Here is a 22,970-nt window from a genome sequence, read left to right on the forward strand (position 1 = left end):
CTACTTCCGTGGTATTCTCCTTCTATAATCTCATTATTCTACTCATGCAAGTGTTAAGAAATCAATTTTCACAAGATCTCTCTGGAGAGAAAGCAACAGTATAATCCCAATTTAACAGTGATTGCATGGATCACTGAGGAATCTTAGTCAAAACTGCTGCCTGGCTCCCGAATCTGGAATTCCAGTGTAAGGCACTGGGTTTTCTAGAGTGCTTGGCAAAGGCTCTCTCTTTGGAGAGCAATACCCTCAGGCCTGTATATGACTACGCTGTGCTAATGCAAACAACCACAGGCACTCCTCTTTGACACTCTGCAAATACACAAAAAGCTGGATGTACACAATCTCACAAGTCTTGCACCAAAGCTCTATAGTACAATCAGGGTAAAATCCAATTACCTGGGACCACATTCAGTTTCTCTACATAAGACCTCTAATACTTTTCCTGCAATTTTCTGCCATGTGTACAACCTTGCTGGATCAATTTCACAAAGTACACCCAGCTAGAAAGCATAATGCAAGTTCAGACAATCGGTAGAGCACTTCCTTCTATACACTAGTTTAAGGCTAGGTTTCCTATTTAGTTTCCCTTTCTAGCTACACCTGTATGAAGCAGCACACATCTACCTCATGGGCGGGCTTGGTGGAACTGAATTTTATTCAACTGTTTTGGTCACTGAAACTACCCTGGAGGTTCTAACATGGAATGAGCAGTGTAGAAAAGATTCTGCTAAAACTGAACAGAAATGACAAGTGCTGGTCCACATGAGGAACTAAAAATAAAATTGATTTGGGCAGTTGATTTTTAGTAGAAATAAAAATAAATTCTACTTCGACTGCTCATGAAGAATTTTCTAACCACAAGGTACATGGCATTGTTCTGATGCTAGCTCATTTCATATAAAGACATAAAAAAAAAAAAAAGGATTTTTATAACATCCTAGTCAGGGCCCTCAGTCAGGAAATGGAAGGTCTTGATTCCATTTTCTCCTTCAGAGAAAGATTAAATATTTTTTTTTCCAGAGCCTGGAGCAGCATCAAATGAAGAAGACCCCGTAAGAGTGCTCAGAGGCAGGGTTAGCTCATAGAAGGATACTTCATTCCTAGTGGATTTGGTATTTGTTTCCTACATCAGATACAGGAGAAAAACCACCATGACCCTTGTATTGTATGCTGTTTTAGATATATGAAGAAAACAAAATATTTCCTCATATACAGAGACATCAGCAGGACCTGTTTCTCCACACCCATATGACAGTCTTCCTCTGCAAGCTACTCGGATAGCTGGTAGCAGCAGTAGCAGGCTGTCATTCCTTGAATACTATTTAGTTGATGATGATGAGAAAAAGGCACAGATCGTTTCAGTTACTTGTAAATAGGCAATAGTTTACATGTCAATATCTTGGACAGGGCTGATTGAGAACCAGCTCTAGATGTCATTACTTTATGCCACCATTGCAGCAATTTCTTGAATGTATTCCCATATGTGAAAACCATGACTTAGGTGCTCAAAATTAATTAGTCCAGAAAGCAATTCTTGGCAATGTTTAACCTATTTTTTTAATCTTTGTCCTTCTTTAACACTGATCCACTTGTAAAGGTAGCCTGAATAGATACATCAACCTATGGACACTTAAATCCAATGACAATGACTTCTGCTGTTACAGTAATGAAACGCAGAGCAGACTTTTTTGTTTCTATGGAGTAACTCCAATAGCTTTATAATAGCTATATGATTTTACAGCTTTTTGAGTCCAGGCTTATATCGATACCCCTGTGCAACTGCAAACTGTACTAGTATTGCACTAGGGTAAAAAATGAAATTGGACTCATCAGCATGCCACATGGGCATCAGGTTGGCAAAGCATGTGCCATGGCACACCCAGTGGCAGGGCTTGTTAGGGTCAGCTGGCCAGACCTTAAAGATAAATGGGATCTGATGCAGGAAATCTTCAGCTAGGGCCAAAAGCCTGATAGCTGTAAAAAACATTAGGTTTGTTGGGGAAATTCCCTGGATACAGGGAATAGAGACCTCCAGTTCTTTTTCCTTTTTTGACACCTCAGTCTCTGCTGCTTCCCAGCTTTCTCTGAGAAAAGCCCTGAACTCACATTGGCCAACTAATACCTGGGCGTGTCTGAATTTATAGAGTATGTATGTTTATATGTAGGGTGTATTCATATATTTACCTTTGTACAAGCACACAAAAATCCTGTACACGCAGACACAAAACCACATACAGAAAGGAAGTGCATGTGTGTCTATCAGTTTATAGTGAATATATATTTGTAACTGATTTAGTGACTTGTCACTTTTAATTGTGTTCAGTGACTGTGTCAACTTGCATTCTTACACCTGAGCAAAAGACTTCAGGTATCTTTAGGGAAGCAGAGATATAGCATAGTCAGACAAATGAAGTGGCTGTGCTGCAAATGCAGTGGCTGCCATTCTGTTGGAATCCATTGTTGAAGATCTACACAAGAAAAAAACTATTGGTAGCCATAGTTAAAGTAAAGAAGTACCCACCCATTCTGGAGCATGAAGGTTTTGCTGATCTGGCACGGTTCCGTAAGTGGGAATAATCACTTGGTTCAATTCCAAGACTGAAAATAAAACAAACAAACAAAAAGATAAAATACTTTAGCATTTTGTGTATTATTATTTTTTTCCTCTTCATTTTTTTTTTTAATTAATGGTTTCTGGATGAGCCATACACTTCGTCGTTTCTCAGAAGAATGTTTGTCTCTCACACTTCAGTAGTAACCAACAGGTGGCAAGAGAACAAAACAGATTTCACCAGGATGACATGTTAATGCTTGGAGATCCTACCAACCAAGCAACAGTGATGCAAAGCCTACTTTGTTAACATGGGAAATGCTGAATCACAGCCTGAACCTCTGATTGATCACCTGAGGCAAGCAATGAGTCAGCCATGGGAGCACAAGTGAAGGCAATTCACCTGTGCTTCTGGAAGGGGTGGAGCCTGGCTGCACCTCTCCTAGAGTCATTTAAGAGCTGGCTATGAGTGGGAAAGGGTCTCTTCTGAAGATCCCTCCTCTGGAGTTTTGCAGTGAGCCCAGGTAAACATTCTATCTATATTTTTGTTATTATAACCTGGTTAGCTAAACTCTTTGGTTTATTTCATAATTACAACTCTTTATACTCATTGGTTACACATATGTGTTACACATATGTTATCTAGTTCTTCAGAAAGCTTTTGTCTATGGTCTTGCTAGAGTTAGGAGTATCTTTACATGATTAAAGGAATCAGAACTGGCTTCACCTGAAGAAATAACCACAGCTCATGATTGTTGTACTTAGGCAATCTTAATTAACAGCCCCAGAGTATTTTTCTGAAATCCTGAAATGAATATGATACAGAGAGTGAATGTTACAGCATCACTACATAACAGGAATGATTTTCACATAATCTAATATCACATCTGTGGGTTCACTGTGTACTGATGTCCTGATGAGTTCTTACTTGTTTCCCCAGTAGCAACTGTTAGAAGAAAAAAACATGTGCAAACTACCTTGTCTTCTTGAAAATACAGCAAAATTTAGAAATGATCCTGTGAAGTATGCTACTTTGTGATACCGTTATCAAGCACACTGGGGAAGCTGACCACTGGATAATCCAGTGAATAACCCACAAATTCATCCTAAAAAAGCTCTCAGAAATAAATTACAAGAAGGTCTACAATATTTTTGTTTTAGTTTGAGTGTTTTGGGGGTGTCTTAAGAAGAACTCAGCTAACATCCTGAAGCTGAAGATAAAAGAAAGCACTGGTAGAGAAGGCTGCTTTCTGCCTTAATATAATGAAGCATTTTAGCAAAGACAGCCCTACACTGAGATCACAGATGTAAATGGTACCATGATGACAGTAATACCTGGAAAGTATAACCTCCACTTATCAAGAACAGTCCAACACTCTAAAACATAAATAAAAAATACTCTAAAAAAATCAAATCTACACTATCTTTAGAAGGATTGAATGCTCATTGGATACAATGCTAGGACCAACAAAATTGATCTGAATTTTTTTTTAAAAAACTTCATTGACGTGTATCCAAATTCTCTAGAATTTTTAAAAAGCTTTTTTTCATTGATGCTTACTTAAACCACCTGAAGATATGTCAAAACACTTAAAAATAGAGCATTGAGAGATTGTTGTGGTTGTTGAGCTCTACAAGTCAACAGAACTCTTATGGTTTTTAAGTGGCTAAATGTGGTTTAAACACAGTTTCCTAGGGTTTGGTAGAGATATTGTTCCAGATGTTGAACTGTCAGTTTCCAGATCTCTGTTGTGGCACTAATGTATACCCTAAGGTAGAGACCCATGATTTTTTTTTTTCCATCAATATAGCTTCAGAAACCTCTGAATCATAACCTCAAGGCAGGTCCAGGTGAATATTCAAAGACTGGGAGCTCTTAAAAGCATTAACATCTTTATAAATGTTTGCCAGCTTCTAAAAAGCAAACAGGAAAATGTAGACTAGTGGACATGCTGAGGCTGCAACATGAGAACTCAGAAAACATGAGCGTATTTCAGCTGTAAAATTGCTGTAAATGCACATTACCACGACTTAATGAGTTCAACTCTTTCTAATGTGAGAAAGACAAATATGTACCCTTGATGTCAGTGTAAAGGGCGTCACCCTATTTTCCTTTGGTATTGGCTTTCTGATGTGAAGATATGCAGATACAAAGTGCTTCAGAACCCACAGAAGAGGGGATGCTTCTTCTCATGTATAATGGGCATGGTGAAAGAGTAAGATGAGCATGCTGTTCTGAGATGCAGGCATGTGTTCTGAAACCCTGTGTTACTACAAGGCAAACAGATGCGGACACTGGTATATCCAGATATGAAGATTTATGGCAGCCGCTGAACTACAGTGACAAGAATTGTGCATTGAAAAGCCCTATTTCTGACATCTATATGGTGTATAACCACACATCCTTCAAAAGCACTCTCTAAGAATCCCTTCAGCCAGAGCTGAAAAGAAGAAGGAAATGTAGCATTCACAGTAGGAAGAATAACTCCAGACTTCCAAAATCCTGATGGATCTGGGCCTGGCCAGGAATATCCTTTTGAGAAATTTATACATGAATACAATTTAATTCTGCCTCATTGTCTGTGGCCAGTAATATCATGCACGCTTAATCATTTTACCAATATTTACCATATGAACACATTTACTTGAAACATCATCCAGTATATTCCTAGGCCACTGGTACAGTAAAGGGAGTCCAGCAAAAGGAACCTGCCACTCTCACTTCCTCTGGGATGTTAACCCAGAACTTCTCCCAGATTAAATGCAGGTTAATGTCTGTGTGGATCAAAGAATGCAGCACCTTGACACTACATGAGTGTGTGCTTATGTCAGATATGTTCTGGTGGTGTTCTGTTGCATCAGCGATGTCAATTTAGACACTTGTGCTTTTGGCTGGAAGAGATGATTCCAGTCTCTCAGACTGAAGTGGTACCTGCAGAACCTCAGCTTTGCCAGAAAGAGCTGCATCCATACAAAGTGCTTCTTTTCTACCTCCCAAATAACTTCATTTATTTCTTCTACCTTTCCTCTTATAATAAACCAGTTTGAAGAAGACATGGGAGGGGGGGAGGGAACCACCAAGAAAGTCTGGGACTTTGTAGCTGTGAGGACAGAAGAACAGACTGCCTGGGGAGGCTGCTGAGGTCATGTGAGGTCTACAACATCAGAGATTCTTCATCACAGATTAATTAAATATGCTGGAGCAATCTAAGCCAAGTTGAATCTGGCATGCATCTTAGGAGGATGGCCTGGATCGGCTTTTTAGGTTCTTTCCAGACCCCATGGTGTTTTCATAGTCATGGTCAACAAAGACAACTCTGAGGTTTTATATTAAAACAGTACTTCTGCTGATCTTTTCCTTCTTCAGAAGCACTGTCACCTCTGTTAATGTTTGGGTCAAAGCACATCAAGTGCAGATGCTTATGAAATACTTTCACGTAGTCAAGTAAACCACAGTTGGCTGACATTTGTGACTGGATTGAATAAAGATCCTAAAATTCTTTGAGAGGCAAAGTAAAAAGTCTCATTAATTAGTTAATTGATTTTTTTTTTTTGACTGTGAATTGTTCAGGAAGTTCAGTGACCTTCCTGTTTAATGATTTAATTTCAAAAGCTTTCACAAACATTACTACTAGCAATTTCTACCCATTGTTCTGGCAGAGGTGAGAGTCTATGGCATACTGATAGGCATGGAAGCTGCTCTCCCTTTGAAATAAAGAAGAATTAAACCTTTCCTTAGAGTCTGAATAGTCAAGTAATAGGAGCAACCCAAGGTGCAGACAATGAGGATGAAACAGTTTTATGGAATTATAAATTAAGAGGCCTGAAAATGGGAAAAAGCAATATCCAGAGGGAAAAGAAAGATACTGTCAGAAAAACAGAAACAAAAAATCCCGAAGCACAACAATGACAAGAAAACTGCAATGATGTTGGATACAAACTGTCAAAAAAAAAAAAAATTGGCTATCATAGATTACTTCTTTAATGAAAATAATCCAAGGTGGGAAAGGGGCAACAACAGCTTTTAGGCTTGCAAATCACCCACATAAGCCAAACTAATAGGAGAGGGCTGTTAAAAGAAGCCAGAGTGATTTTACAGCACCAAAGTCATAACACTTGTCACATCACTTCCTTTAACAAACCTGTGCAATGTTGCAAAATACAAGATCTTAGCCTTGGCACTGAATATGGTGCCTCATGAGCAACCTCACCTGCAAAGCCAGGGAGCGATGTGCGCAGTGCAGCTCCTCAGGAACTGAGGCACGCTGTGGTGATGCTTCATCTCAGCACCCTGTAGTTGTGTTAGCAGAAAAGTGCTTCTGCGGTCCTATCACAGGTAGGAATCTGAGAGGCAGCCAGCAGGAAACCCCACCTCACAGATTCTGTCTCAGAAGCTATGGGAAAGTATGAAGGGTATGAAGATGAAGTATGACTGGATATGAACTGAGCTCTGAAGTGAATGAAAACTACTCTGAGTCCCTCTCTCTAATCAAGCCAAATTACTTTCACCTTATTTCTCTAGGAAGAAGAAACTATTTCTGCCTTGAATAAAACTAATGTTTTGGAGAGAATTATCTAAAAAAAATGGGTACTGATGTATCCAAGACAATACGATGCAAGGAAATGGCAGCCACTGTCTGTAACAGAATTGTGGAAATAGTAACGAGAGGCAAGCAGGTGGTTGAGTCTAAAGAACCAGAAAAGTACCTGACTCCCAAATGGGGACTTAAGTCAAGCCACCACCCTTCAGGGGATCTGATGTAGTTGTCAGCTTTCTTAAGGAGAACATCCAGCTGTCTCTTGGTCCTGACATTATAAAACGGTGATATTGAAGTAGAACTAGAACGTTCTGCCCTAGATTTTGAGGGGAGAAAGGGAAGAAAAGGGGAGACAAATTTATGCCATGCTGTTTTAAATGCCCTGGAAGATCAGAAAGAGGAGAATTAACACCACTACCAAGGATTTTCCCCTCTGAAGAAAGATCTTGCTTTTCCAAATGTTAACATTTACTCAGATAGTGAAGGTATCATTCTGTGACATGACTATGAGCTCCTAGGCTACGGACAAAACAAGGTCTGATTTGTGTTGTTTAGACAAGACAAAAACCTGCCTTCCCTCCTCTTTATATCAGATTTTATCTCTCTCCCCACATAAATTAATCTAATAGTTATTAAAAAAAAAAGCCTCTCAGAACTGATCACAACCTGCATAAACTGTTTTTGCAGTTAAGTGTAAAATATTGAAGCCATATACAATACTTGCTGAAACTTTATGAGAAGTAAAACCATTGTATGAATGGAATTATTCTGGAAGGAAACTGTTCAACTGTTAGACTTTTTTGAGAGCCATAATCTCTCTTCCTAGTGCAAAGTACTTTATGTTGTATATTATTTTGTATGTTCAGTTCAATGAATAGGAGTTTTTTCAGATCTAAAAAACTGTAGGAGTTGAAAAAAGCAGAAATATGCCTCTTCCTTGAATCAAAGAAAGAAAGGGACAATGAGATCTCAAGTTCTAAAGAAGAATTAATCAAGGCAAATAGCTGCTTTGATCTACTTGTTTAAAAGTCAGTTTTAAAAACATAAACTATTTTTGATGGTGTTGATCCTTAATGCCAGCCCACGTATATAGTTTAATCACCTAGACAATTTTAAACAAAAAATCTCCCAATCATCAAGTCCTCCTGAGCTAATCTCGTTTCCTTCATCTAACAGCTTAACTGGGTAAGCATAAATAATAAACAAAATTATTTCCTAGGTTATTCTTCCAAAATGTAGACCTGATCTTTGCACGATACTCCTTGCCAGGAGGAGACCTTACTGCCAGGATGTGATGTTGATGGTCAGAGCTGTGCCTGGGTTAAAGCGACTGCTGCAGATGGGCTGTTCTCTGGGACAAGGCCTTTCCTCCTCATGGACAAGGGCAGAGCTGTCATCACATATTATAAATGGTTTCACTTCATTCCACTCTTGGCCTACAGTCATTAGTACCTATTCTTTAAACTTCAGTTATTTTACTGGAATACGTTGAAATCAGTTTTACTTCATATCTGTAGGCCTTATTTGAAGAAAACGTGCTACTGAACTCATGTTCTTCACTTTAGAAAAAGGTATGCTTTTAAAGTAAAACTGAATTATCTTTATTACAAACTGTACTTAATAATCTATTGTTTAGAGACAATAAGAGACCTACACAGCTGCCTTCAGTGTGAAATTCTTGTTCTCCTCCTATGGTTGCCTACGGAAAACTCATGACAATTAGTAACACCAAAATGGCTTTTCAAGCTGTCACTAAATTACATTTTTGTGCAGTCACACAGAGCAGATCTGCAGGTATTGTCAAAGTGAAATCTATTCTATGCTGCATAATAAGAAAAACATTGATTTTAACTTCTGACATACAAGCATGTCCAATATGAACCTACACCCACGCTGCTGTGCTACAAAGGAAGTGAAATGGAAGTTGTCTTGGAAGATAACTCTTTCTTGTTTGAGAGACTATTCTTCCCATTAAGTTATCTTTCCTTACAGCTGTGCAAACAAAGCATTAGGAACATGTGGTATAACTTTCAAAAATAAATACTCTTCCACGAGTAGTCCTAAACAGAGAGCATGTTCACATGCTAATAGGAAGAGAATTGCAAATGGAACAGCCCGCTTCCTGAAACTGCTAGCACACAGCTGAGGTATCTCACCAAAAATCTGTGTAATTAGGAAGCACTTACAGAATCAGAAATTGGACTCTGGGGAAATGATTCTGCTGATAGCAGTGCCTAAACATTTAGGAGGCACCTAGTTGGAAAATTTAGGGGCTCAGTAACCAAATTTTAAAGCAGCTCATGTGTGTTCAGAGCTCAAAGGAACAAAAGGATTCCACCAAAAGTGGAACGCTTGCCCGAAACCTGTGACAAAAAATCCTAATTATTTCCACGAGACCTGGATGGGCCCCAGCTTCAGTTTAGAAAGCAGACACTTGGGCTCTTTAGTTACGATTCTTTGAGTCCAGACGAATCCACTGAGATGCAAACGCTGGCGCCTGGTCCTCAGTGCTGCAGCACACAGCAGAGCCCGGCGGGCTGCACGTTCCTCTGTCGCCTGCACAGCAGACAGCAGCTGACTGTAAATCAGTGCCGAAGTATTGCTCGTAAGAATATTCTAAATGCTTTTGTCTGAGGCTGAGCAATTTCCATTCATTCACTCTCAGCTGAAATGTCTGTCGGTAAGAATTATTTTGGCTTTCATCTATCTGTATAGGTGAAGAAATTCTTTGTGCTTTTAGAATGCGCTAACACATCTTGCCTGCTGTAATTTTAAACATTTGCTATACGTTCTCTGTGTACTGGATGTAGATGTCACACAGCAAGCCAACACTGTCACGGTATAAAGTAATGGTCAGATGGCTGCAGAGTGATAATCTTTTCAGGAATTACTCTCAGGTTGGAACATGGGCTTGGATCATCTTTTCTTCTCCACTTCTTCTGTTAACTTAAGTATGTTAAAATGATGCAATAAATTATTCTTCCTATTTTTTTTTCTTCCAGTTAGCAGCTGCTTTAATGAGATAGGGAATTGGGTAGGAAGCTATTGTCATGTTGACTGTCAACTAAGCTCAATTCATGCTGGATTCCTGCTATGTCATGTTCCATACCAAGACACCCATACACACAAACTTTATTTCCTTATTTTCTTAACAACAGTGTGAACGCTGTGACTCTAGCTGTCAAAACTGCAAACTCTTCCAGTCTCCAGGGTTAAGAAAAACGACAACCTCAGCTCCATTAGGAACACAGCACACAAGGGATCACCGGGTCACAGAACGCACCAGCACCACCTTACAGACATCTCTGGTTTTCAGTTGCATTTGTAAGTTCTGAGAGAATTTTTTCTTTACTTGGAAAAACCTCTTAAAGGCTGAAAAAGTGAATGGAGTCCAGTTGGTGGACAGTGAGATCTGCTAATTCAAACAGTGCAAAGGGTATTAGGAGAGATCTGCAGTAGGTGCTGGCATTTAAAGCTACAGATAAATTCCTGGTGAGAGATTCAAGAGTGCCCACATGCAATGGCAGGCTTTATGCCTTATTACATTAATCACATACAGAACACAACGCATGGCTCCCAGAGAGCAGAATCAATCAATCAATTTCATTAATTAATCTTTCAATTTAATTAGCCACTGTTAATATTTCTTTTGCTTAATAAGCTACTTCAAATGCAACATGTTTTGCAGATGCAAATGTAACATGTTTTGCAGATGCACCTTCTTTTTATGTACACAGCATATTTAGGACAATGAATAAACATGTTTCAGTGTTGCTTTTCCCCATGGTTTATTAACTCGCCTTGTCAACAAAACATATCTTCATGAATATTGTGAGTAAACAGTAATTATCTGACAGATAAGAAAAAAGTCATGTAACACAAATTAGAAAACAAAGTGTGCACTAAACTATATACCTGCTGAAATGAACATTGGCTTTGGTATTAAAAAAAGGATGTAAGTGCCTAAAACAGGATTTGGGAAAAACCAGGCTTCCCATTTCATGTCTGTTTCTTACTAAGTAAAAGGTACATTCTACCACTTGATCTATCACAGTAGGTGGATTTTAAATTTAAATTTTAAAGCAAAGGATTTTTTTTTTTTTTTTTTTCCTATAAATTCTGAATTATTTTTTTTTCTTTAAGACCATACCTCCCTTTAGTATGCAAGATGGGGCTGCAATGAGGATGAGTCCAGGTTTGGTCAAGGAGGAAGAAGTCTGTTGAAATCATCAGATAATTTTTGCAAAAGTTGAAAGGGGTTTACAGTCTGTAGGAAGGCAGAAAGATTATCAGATTGACAAAGAATCTGAGTGCATTCTATGCCCTGGCTTCAGCATGCTGAGCAAGCTACTGGAGCCAAAGTTTGTCTAGCTTTTCCCAGCAAAATGTTCAAGCTAACTGGCCAGGCTGCTACAACGCCCCAGCACCTTTACCAAGCACCTTTACAGCAGAGCATTTGTGCCTAAGTACACTGGAGGTATGGAGCAGGAATACTTGGAATAGTAACCCTGGGAAATGCTGCTTCATAAAAATCAGTGATTTAACAAATATTTGACGGCTTCATCTGAAAAAGCATACACAGCCATCAAACAACTTTGTATGCTCAACAGCCATAGACACAGAATGATGATGCTATTAGGTTGTACAGAAATGCCTGCTTGAGAATGAATTCTTTTCTTTGGACCTTCACAGATGTGTTTTAGAGAAGCCTGCTGATGGTACAAGCATTTCAGTCCAGTACCTCCTTCATAAATCCAGTTAAACAATGCATAGCGTTCCTCAATTCTTATCACTTAAGTTGCCTGCATTCTTATCACAGGAGTCTGGATTGCTAAACTCCAGCCCTGCCTAAATGGGAAGTTAGGCAACCTGACACTCACACACACCCCTTTTCAAAATAGTGCTCAGACACAGAGCGTCATAGAAACACTGAGGAAGAGATGAATAAAAATGTATGCTATGTAAGGCCGGAATAATGTGAATTAAATAAGGCTCAGAGGCATGCTCCTAATGAGGAAGATAAAAAGAAATCTTTGCTTATTACTGCTTTACTGAATGAGGCAGTGGACTTAAGAGGAAAAAAAGAACAGCATGATTGTGCAATTAAAAAGTGTAACATGCATGCAAGCAAATGGATGGAAAATGGAAGTTGCCTGGGCAACGTTCATTCTGACGTTGCCCAACTTGTAAGTGCTTGAGTTTGCAACCATAATGTTAACATTTTTTAGACATAATACATAATTAGCCACAGCCAATTATTCTATGGCTCCTGTTGGTAACTGGTAACATTTACATTTAAATTTGAGGAAAGATTACTGCTGGCTATACTGTATTATTTAATTATACAGTCAGTTTAGAAATGAAATTATATTTGAAGCAGTTGAGAGATTCCTTGAGCAGAAGTGATGGAAAAATTATTATTGCAAATTGGCATGAGGAAACTGCTGAGTGACTAGAATTTCACCTAATCAGACAATTTGATTAGTGGTCCTCATGTAGGAGCACTCTGCACTGCTGATGAGTAATTTCAAAGTGTACTGTTAGAAGAGTAATCATAACAACTATGGACACTTTTCCTTAGCGACTCATACATCAAATTTATTGAGTTTTAAAAATCATTTCAGAATAATGTAATTAATGTGAATTCAGTGCCATAATGGAAAAACAAAACAGTGTGTGTTTAAGCTTATTGCAATCACTATCAGTACAAAATTTGGATTCTGCTGACAATTCTGTGCATGATGCCCACCAGCTACAGCCAGGTGAGTGCTGACAGCTCCGTGCTGAACAGCTGCAGCTTCCAAGACATAGAGGTTTATAAATTACTTTCTGAGAAAGGGGGCGTTAACAGGAAGGATACCTGATGGCGGCATAACCTTAAAAGGCTCGTAACATCATTAGCCCTTATTGGGACTGTTTGTGAACCTGATCTGTGTTCTCTATATAAAAAGATTCTCTTCTTATGTATTCCACTTGCCGGTGGTTGTTCAGCTGCAGGTCTTAGCCTGAGACTATTCATATTCTTGTACTGCATTTTGGCTATAAGGCTGTCCACCAGCTTTGCTCAAGGCCTGTGCTTTTTAAGAAACAATAAGTATGTGCAACCAAAAGATATCAAGAGTACAAAGGAACACAAGAAGGTACTTACTGATCGACATAAAGGTCCATCTGGCCCAGTCTCCTGTCCTCAAGACTGGCCAGAGGGTCTCTGCATCAAAACAGCCATGCTGTGTGCCAAAGTGTAAAATATGGGTGCTGAGGTAGTCAAACTCCCAGAGGACATGATCAGAGAGAAGCAGTATCTTTTTATCTTAAATGATCTTGTGGCTTTTTAAACTCGTTTATTTCCCTCTGTACCCGTTAAACCTGCAACTGCTTCTTACGCTTGTTGGCAATGGGGAGAGTGAGGGCAAGTAACTTTTAATTCCTCCCCAGGTGGCAGAGCAGTGTTCTCACATATAATACCTACTGCTACACCCTCTGAAGCAGATGCCATAGATCCTCAAGGAAAAAGATCAGCAGTGCTTCCCAATGCTTGGCAAGCACTTTTTGAGGGCTTGATGTGCAATGACGTTATTCATGTATGGAGTATATACACCTTATAAGAATCATAGAATCACCTAGGTTGGAACAGACCTCTAAAGTCATCCACTCCAACCATTCACCTGTCACCAGTATTTCCCACTAAACAATGTCTCTCAGTACAACATCCAAATATTTCTTGAACACCTCCAGGCACAGTGACTCCACTACCTCCCTGAGCAGCCTGTTCCAACTTTTCTCCTGGAGAAGTAATATTTCCTAATGTCCAACCTGAATCTCTCCCGGTGCAACTTGAGGTCATTCCCTCTAGTCCTATCTCTAGTTACATGGGAGAAGAGGCTGACTCCCAGCTCACTACAACTTCCCTTCAGGGATCTGTAGAGATTTTACAAGTATAATAAATACATATAGTATGATCATTTCCTGAGTAGTGTTATATATCAGATTTCAGCATGGGCCATCATGAAAAGGTCTTTCAGAGCTGGAACTGTGGAGGCAGCTTTAGACCAAACAAAGTAAGCACGTGATATTATGTGATGTAAAGTGCCTTTTGTATACTTTTTCTAACAATTGTTGCACCTTCCCAGAGGACCAGCCATCATAAAGTGATTAAATTCAATTTTAGTACTCATCAGGAAAGAAAGCAGATGAATTTAAAAGCACAAATTTCCTTTAGATTGGCAGGTAGCATAAAAACATGGAAAGTATGTATTTTGATAACTTATCTCAGGAGGAAGCAAAAAGAAGTCGCACTATGCACTAGTGACAATGATGAAAAATGAGTGGCTTTGAATCCTACATGCCATTTAGCTATAATAAAGCCACGAAGTAAAACTAACAAGGAGTATAACGCCAAAGAGAAATTCTTTCATTTTCCTACTAGCTCACCTTTACCACTGTGTAATTTCACAAAATCTTAAAAAAAAATAATGAGGGGCAGGGAAGGGATGAAACCTTTGCTTTGCAATGCATGGAAAGACATTTTACTTCAGTGTCTACAAAACGTGTGGTCTGGGAACCATTGACTTGCTCTTTTCATATGGCATTAGAGGCTTTCATGAACCTACAACCAGTGCTGAGAGATCCAGCCATGCCTTTCTTAACAAATGCATTTCTACAGAGACTCTAATCCACTTATTTAGAACTGTGGAGGTTAGAGGATGAAAAAAAAAAAAGCAAAAACAAAGCATCCTCCTACAGAGCTACCTTTCATTTACACTTAGGTTGGCTATGTACTGCAGTGTACCAGCAGGCTTAAAGTGAGTGTGGTGGTCTGTGAAGAGGTTGGTCATAAACCCTCTATAGTGCCTACACTGAGTTTTGTTTTAAGAAGAAACCACAGTGGTTTTACAGAAGATTGTACTTTTTGTGTGGAGAGAAATACAAATGAACTTTTTGAAGTGCATGAATGCAGCTCATAGACAAGCAGGCAGCGAGGCAGCAGGAAGTCATTCAGCCTGACCCCTACAACACAAGCCAGAGTATTGCATCTCCTATCTCTTGTGTCAACTTCAAATTCTGGCTGAAGGAGAATAAACTTCCTTGTTAGAGGAATTTAATGAATTGCAGTCTGATATCAAGAAGGAGATCTCTAGAAACTGACAGCAAATTAGGATCCAACAAATTAGCCCTCCTGCCTGTTTGGTGCAGGCTGGCACTTTGCAGGCTGGATGCTGGAAGCATCTCCTGTCACTTCTGACCTATGGCTGAGTGACATTTCTCTTTTGCTGGAGCTGCTCTTGTGGAGTCAAGCTTGGCACTCCAAAGGCCAAGAGAATCACTGATGCTAAGCTGCCATCAGATAAAGGTGAAAAAAATAGTGAAGGGGATGAAAGGGAACTGTGAGACTTCCTGAAAGGAAAAAGGATTTATCTGGAGTTATTTCTGTATGCAGGAAGTTGCTCAAGAAAATCTAATTGAGCAGAAGGGTCACTGGGTTTGTTCTGTGACGCCCAGTGACAGATATGGAAACACCTCTGATGGACACATTCTGTCCTTCTTGAAGGATAAACATCTATCTCTAAAACATTTCATTAAATTCTCCTCCATTCAGAGGAAATGAGTCCCCCCAGATCCACCAACCACAACTAAAACATGGAGTACCATTGTTTAGACAAATATTTATCCTTCCATCATGAATAGCTGTGGAAAAACTGAAAACAAAACCAAACCCCCACCACTCTGAACAGCAGTGCAGTCTCTGGGGGCTGAGACTGCAGCATTTACATACTTAAATAACTTTATGGATGTTGACAGTGCCATTAAATTCAAAAGTGTTTTTCTCATGTTGTGTAACTGGCTACACAGGCGGACATGCAGGCATAGCAGCAGCCCACTGCTCCAGAACTTCTTGCTGCTTTGTAAGCGAACTGCAGGTAACCCTGTAAAAATCAGGATTCCTTCCATGGACCAAAAGTTAAATTTTGGCAATGTAACAGCTGTCAGTAGCATTGCTTGGCTCCAAACACCACAGAATACCATAACAGTGGTCACATGTGTTTTCTTTCCCTGAGAAATTTCAGATTGGCTGTAGTGAGATCTAATTTAACTCAGCTATGTTAAACAAAAAAATTGGTACTCATACCAAAACAATCATAGAATCACAGAATCATAGAATTGCTCAAGTAGGAAAAGACCTTAACGATCATCAAGTCCAACCACAACCAAACCATACTACCCTAACTGTAATAACCCTCTGCTAAATCATGTCCCTGAGCACCACATCCAAATGGTTTTTAAACACAACCAGGGATGGTGACTCAACCACCTCCCTGGGGAGCCTATTCCAGTGCTTAACAACCCTTTCTGTAAAGAAGTGTTTCCTGATATCCAACCTAAACTTACCCTGGCGCAACTTAAGGCCATTTCCCCTCATTCTGTCACCTGTCACCAGTGAGAAGAGACCAACCCTGCTCTTGCTGTAAGCACCTTTCAGGCATTGGAAGTGAGCAATAAGGTTTCCTCTCAGCCTCCTTTTCCCCAGAATAACAGTCCCAGATCCTTCAGTTCCTTCAGTTGCTCCTGATAGGATTAAATAGGCAAACATAAAATATATCAGTTTTAAGAAGTACAAAGGATAAAAACAAGAAGTGAAAGCCATTCACCATTTTAATGTGAGCATGCTACCTTCCCTCTCTAGACCACATGCGTGCCCAGGACCTGGCCTAAGAAACCTGCATATTTCTGAATGCTGATTTGCTGAAGGACTGTGATTTGATACTTCAGCAGTAACCATGTATTTAACTCTCTGGACAACATAAGATAAACAGTTTTTCATCTGCTCCAGAGCTGAAGTACATTGTTCCACAAATGCACCAGCATTTCTGCCAGCATGCCTTCTTCAACTGAAGGCCTTTTCTTCATTGCCTAAAATAATGTGAATCCTTTCTTATTCTTTTATCCCAGAGCGACCAAACCAGCTGTCCTTAGGCAGGAAACATAAAAAAGACAAGCCTCTTTTGCCATCCAACAGGCTTGCCGAGATCAATCTCAAGCTTACTATCAAAGCAACAGCACAATTACATGGAAAAGCAGTGTATGTCCGCCTTCAGCATGTTTTACAGGAGAAGCTTCAAGCTATAAATGCAGCTGTTTTTAGCAGAAGAGATGATCCCGTGGTGCTCATCAGGAATGCTAAGCCTCCAGGCAGCTGTGGGACCTCCTCAGGAGGAACAGAGATGATTAACCAAATTGTAATTGCAAATGGCTGTTTGGTTAGAGTTCAGTGCCTGTGGACCAATGAGTTGCTTAATGTGAAATCTGAAGTTTGAGGAGTGTTTATAAAATCACACCTCTCGCTCTCAAATTTACATGCCTCAAAAGAGATATAATTGAATTTCTATAATGAGTTTCTCAGAACGTTAGTTTAAAAATTTTTCTTACAGTCAGCTGTTACACACTATGGGGGTCCCCAAAAGATACTTTTAGTGACTTTGACTGTGAAAATAGTAAGTTTAAAGTCTAAACCTATGTGAACTTTTGAGCTTTGCATGTGTAGGTGCATAGACTCATGTAAGCATTCCCAGTGGTGGAAATGGAGCTTAGAAAGAAATTGCATACTTTGGGTTCCTAATCAGGAAATACTTGGTAGTTTCAGCAGTTGAGTTCTGATTTTATTTCTAACCAGCTGCTGCATGCTTAATAACCATCTTCTATCCAAAACTTTCTACTTCTGTGAGGGAATGGTCTAATAGAGCTTCATTTAGCTGGACCTTGCTGCCATTGAAGCTTATATATTAAAACTTCTTTACTCCTTCTTCCAGTCATACTGATTTTGCTTTTATTTTTAAATACATTGCATGTTTAAGTAATCCAATCTTTGCTTTGCTCTTTGTCTTAAATGTGGACATCAGTTCTTAAACTTGTCCTTTGTGTAAATTCCTACTTGTCTTTTATAACAGATAACTGGATGAATTTAATTATTTTCCCTGGAATGGATCAGTATATGCTGAAATGATGAAATATTTAATAAGGATATCTCCTTCATTAGGGACTAGTTCTGCATTCTCTACTAAGAACAGCATTTACAGAAATGATGCTATTCTCACTCTCATCAAAGGGGCAGCTCACAAGGGTAAACTGTGTGTTGTTTGACCTGACCTTTGTTCATTAATGCCTACAAAAACAGTTTAAAGAAAGACAGTTTAAGAAAAAACATACAGATAGAGAGATCAAATAAATTTAGTAATATTACATGCAAATTAACACAACTCTCTGGAAACAATAGAGCCCTCTGGATCATCATCTCATCCTTATTTTGTTAATGTTATTATCTCTAACTGCAGTGCTAAACCTACAGCAGTGGTTTTTCTTCTTTCTTTTCTTTTTTTTCTTTTTTTTTCAAATAATTAATTGTATAAAAATAGTATTTTCACTGATGGATAAATTACCTACAGACACGTTATTAATTTTAGTATATATTAAAAAAATGCATGAAAATGCCACAGATGAATTGTTATAATTCACAGTTATGTAACCTTAGCCCCATGCTGTAGCTTCTTTTCTGATGAACTGACCTGGAACAATCTTTATGCCATTGCTTATCATATACATATGTGAACACTTGCATTGTCTTATTAATACACTGTTTTTCCTCTCCTCTCCTCTCCTCTCCTCTCCTCTCCTCTCCTCTCCTCTCCTCTCCTCTCCTCTCCTCTCCTCTCCTCTCCTCTCCTCTCCTCTCCTCTCCTCTCCTCTCCTCTCCTCTCCTCTCCTCTCCTCTCCTCTCCTCTCCTCTCCTCTCCTCTCCTCTCCTCTCCTCTCCTCTCCTCTCCTCTCCTCTCCTTTTTTTTGGTCAGTCTGTACCCAGGTCTCAGTGGATGCCGTGTCTTTACTTCCACCTCCTTAGTCAGAGCTACTATTTTTCTATCTCTTTGATACTCCTTATTTTATCAAACTCTTTCAGCCAAGAACTTGGCTGTGCTCCAGTATTCTTAACACTGATACAAATCCTTTGGTATTTGGTGCTTAGTGGAGTCCATTGACACAATACACCCCAGCTTCTCTGTGGGCAGGGCAGTTTCTCCACTTCTGCTAAAGATTCACGCAAGCTACGAGCCCACAGGACACTGCACTTCTCAGTCATGTAACTGCTGCAGCAGCAGCTCTGCACCTGGACAGAACAGAGGTGGTGGCTGTTTGTTGCAGAAGAGCGCTGGCATAGCAGTTCATTCTGACTACAGGGAACACTCTCCTATGCAAATATGTAATGACCTATGAGAAACCACATTGAAAAAATGCTGAAGGACCTGACTGACCAGATTAAGGGGATCAGGGAGGAGAATCCAACAAGAAAAATCTGGAAGGAATAATAACTTTAAAAGAAAAGCAAAACTGGTAGAAGCTACCACAAAATGTTGATTTTTGGCTGTGTCTAAAGAATACTGATGATTAGTGGCTTAGCTGGAAGTTATTTAATGTAAATACTGAATCGAAGGGTTGAGTCTTATTTAGCTTCTATCCAACAATTTGCAACTAAGCTGCAATTTCTACCACATGAGGCATGAAATCAATTAAAGAAAGATGTTTATGCTCCAGCAGACTTGTAACTGCACTGCTTAAAGTTCAGACGCTTTGTGTTTTAATATGTCTTTGTTAATTTTCCAGTCTGAATTTTGTATTAATTAAAGATGTTTAAATGTGTATCTTTCCAAAATCCTATGGTCTTCCTGATTCTTTCTGCGAGCAGCGCCTGTACTGGTCTGAATCTTATCATTTTACAAACACAGCATACAATTTATTAGCATGGCTATTTTCACTGACAAAGCTAACAAGACTAACTGGCTATTTTGTATTAAGTAATATTATGATCTTCAACAGGTCAATCACTGCATAGGAAATGTTCCATCTATTTTGATACGGCTTAGAACTGGAAGGCTTGTGAAGAGGAAGCTGCCCTGACAAAACAGGTTATGAAGATTGGATATTAGGAAAAATTTCCTCTCAGAAATTGTGGTCATGCTGCCTAGGGAAGTGGTGGAAACACTGTCCCTGGAGGTGTTCAAGAAACACAGAGAAATTGCTCTGAAGGACATGGTTAGTGAGCACAGTGGGGATGGGCTGATGGTTGGACTAGATGATCTTAGTTGTCTTTCCAACCTTTATGATTCTATTAATAAGTAAAAGGGACTAAACCCCCATTGGATTGCACTATGCAATGGAAGAATATGTACTAGGCTGCTTGATGCTAGTGGAAGAAGGAAGTCTTCTCCTTTTCCTGCCCTTTGCCACTCAGCAGTTCATCCCTGATAAACCAACAGTCACTGTAGGTGAGAAATCTCGTAGACAGCATAGGTGAGCAATAGGAAGTTAAAGGGTGCTGTATAGCTCTCTGCAGTCTCCTATTTCCTCTGTGCTGCCAATAATGTACCCCAAGGAAGAAGGCCAAAAGGTCACAAACACTGAAGCTGTTACTTTGAGGTGCCTGGAAAGGAAACTTCTTTTGGTAGCCAATCCAGTGTATGCTGGCTTGACATGTTTATAAAGTTACATCCTAAGGTTTTAATTTCAACTTCCAGACTAACCAACCCCAAATTCTAACACAAAATGTTAACCACGCGCTTGTGGGCTTTGATCTTAGCTTGTTCAGTGGATGGAAACATACTCCATCCAATGGCAAAACTGCTCTACCCACATTCACAGCAAAGCCTGAATTTGAATCAGAAATCCAATAAAAAATCATGAGTGATATTAGACCCATGAATTGCAGTGTGTGTGTTTTTTTTTTAAATTAAAAATATAAATCAAATCACAATTAAATAACATAAATTCTGTAGAGTGACACTTAAAATTTCTAGGGAGGACTATGCCAGAGGCATGCACTAGAACCATATGGCGGATCAGCAGTAGAAAGACCTTTTTTTTCTATTCAGTAGGATACAGAGCTCAGCACTTGCATCATATTTCCATTCCCACCCTTGTTTTCTGAATATAAAAACTACAAATAGTCCAAACCTATGGCCCCATTCTTTTCTGCCTCTCCACGTTGATATTTAAACTCTGTTGAACACTTGTTACATGCACACCTACAGGGGCTCTACATGTTTCATGCCTGCAACACCTTTTTCAAAGCTATTCTCATGACAAGCAGAGGATATTCTGTCACACTACCTGGCACCTATTGTAAAAAAAAAAAAAGAAAAAAGAGCAACTGTTTTTCCTGATTGTTCACAGTTAAACTCAAGGCTACTGCTTTTTTATTTGATTTTTATTTTTTATTTTTAGTTGGGACAAGATTTATTTTTTATTTTTAGTTTAGACAAGAACATATCATCTCAAACTGAAAACAAACAAAATGAAAAAAAAAAAAAGGAAAATATCTCTGTAGAGGGTGAACTGGAGAGCATTACAAGACTATTTAATTTACATTAGGTAATTTTTCTCAGACAAAATCACCCTTGTGGTTTTTTTTTTTCCCTATCACCATGGCAGAAAACATCACTTCTAGCATTCGTTCCCCTTGGGGTTCACCACACACCTCGTGGCAAAGCGGACCTTAATCCCACAGCATGCAAGTCGTCATTTCCCAGGAAGTGACAGGTACCAAGAAATACTAAGATGAAATGATCTACATGATAAAAATCGTGTTGAAATTTCCATGCATATGGTAGCAGATCAACTTCATATTCCATATTTAATCACATTCAAAACACCTATCTGTGTGACCCATAGACTGACATGATGTCTGTTACACCACAGACAGATCACCCCTTCATGTCTCCGGTCTCCTGAAACTCAAGATCTCTTCCTGGAATCTGATATACTGCACAAGTTGCAAATCTTGTGACACATGGACATTCCTCATGAGTATTGGATTGCATTGCTTCCAATAACGGTAGCACTACAGAACTGCTAGGCACAATCCTGTACCATGTAACACAAGCCCTATGTATTATCAACACAAACACTGTATTTTATCAGTTTAATAAGCTGTAATAAGTTTAATAATTTTTTTTTTTTTTTTTTTTTTTTTGCATAAACGATAATGCTTGAAAAAAATTAGAGTTAAAAATCTAATGTGTTTAGCATAAGTACGCTCAGGTTGGTTTTACTTTTAAAAAGCTCATGAACAGCTGTGTAAATAAAAGTTACACATAAAAAAAAAAAAGTTACATAAAAAAACCTATCACCTGTGATGCATATCTGGCAAAGTTAATGACTTAATAAGCAGGAAAGCATAACTGTTACTATCCAAGTTGTGCAAATGGCCCAAGCTGGCTCAATGGCAGACAGCTAGTTTGTCCTACTTCCTGACTGCAGACTTATCTGTAAGCTGCACTCATGTATTCTGCTCAAATATGAAAAATGGGATATCACAAAACTACTCTCAACATACAGGAAGTTTCTAATGAACAACTGGGAATTCCGTTATGATAGCAAAACTTAAAAAAGAGAGTATCTGTTGAATCTGTTAATCTTATCAGACTCCAAATTTCCTGTCTTTTTCTCAAAATATTCTAAGCTCCTCCAGAGTTTATAAATTATAAATAGCTACAAAACAGTAACTATATTGTAGTTAAATATTTATATTCTTGCTGTGTTTTGTCAGTAGTTTTGTAGAAAAATCATTACATCAAAATTAAAAAGTGAGCAGTACCCACAGTGCACAGCTCAAAATCTTGGTGACCCATCTGTTCCTTCCACACCGTCAGGATTCAGCAAAATGGGATGAGTGGAAGGCAGAAAATTGAAGCATGAAGAGAGGATGAAATGCGTGTAAATCACTGGGTAACAGATAGATGGGAGAGGAAAGGGAGGCATGAAAAGCAGTTCACATTGTAGCCAGTATTACAGATCAATTTCTCCTTCATGGTAGAACTGTGCCCCAGTTCACAATGAAG

At 39.0% G+C, this 22,970-nt stretch overlaps 1 protein-coding gene across 1 annotated transcript in view; it reads right to left on the reverse strand.

Annotated features, from left to right (window-relative positions):
- Window positions 1-22,970, reverse strand: part of ANO6 (anoctamin 6) — a gene marked incomplete at both ends in the record, with an annotated part of 68,108 nt that overhangs the window by 39,537 nt on the left and 5,601 nt on the right. The window contains one exon of the mRNA XM_079549341.1: window positions 2,522-2,598. Within this exon, the coding sequence (XP_079405467.1) occupies window positions 2,522-2,598 (77 nt within the window). The remainder of the gene's footprint in view (window positions 1-2,521; window positions 2,599-22,970) is intronic.

The sequence above is a fragment of the Tetrao urogallus genome (genome assembly GCF_951394365.1).
Source record: "Tetrao urogallus genome assembly, chromosome: 1".
Taxonomy (NCBI): Eukaryota; Metazoa; Chordata; class Aves; order Galliformes; family Phasianidae; genus Tetrao; species Tetrao urogallus.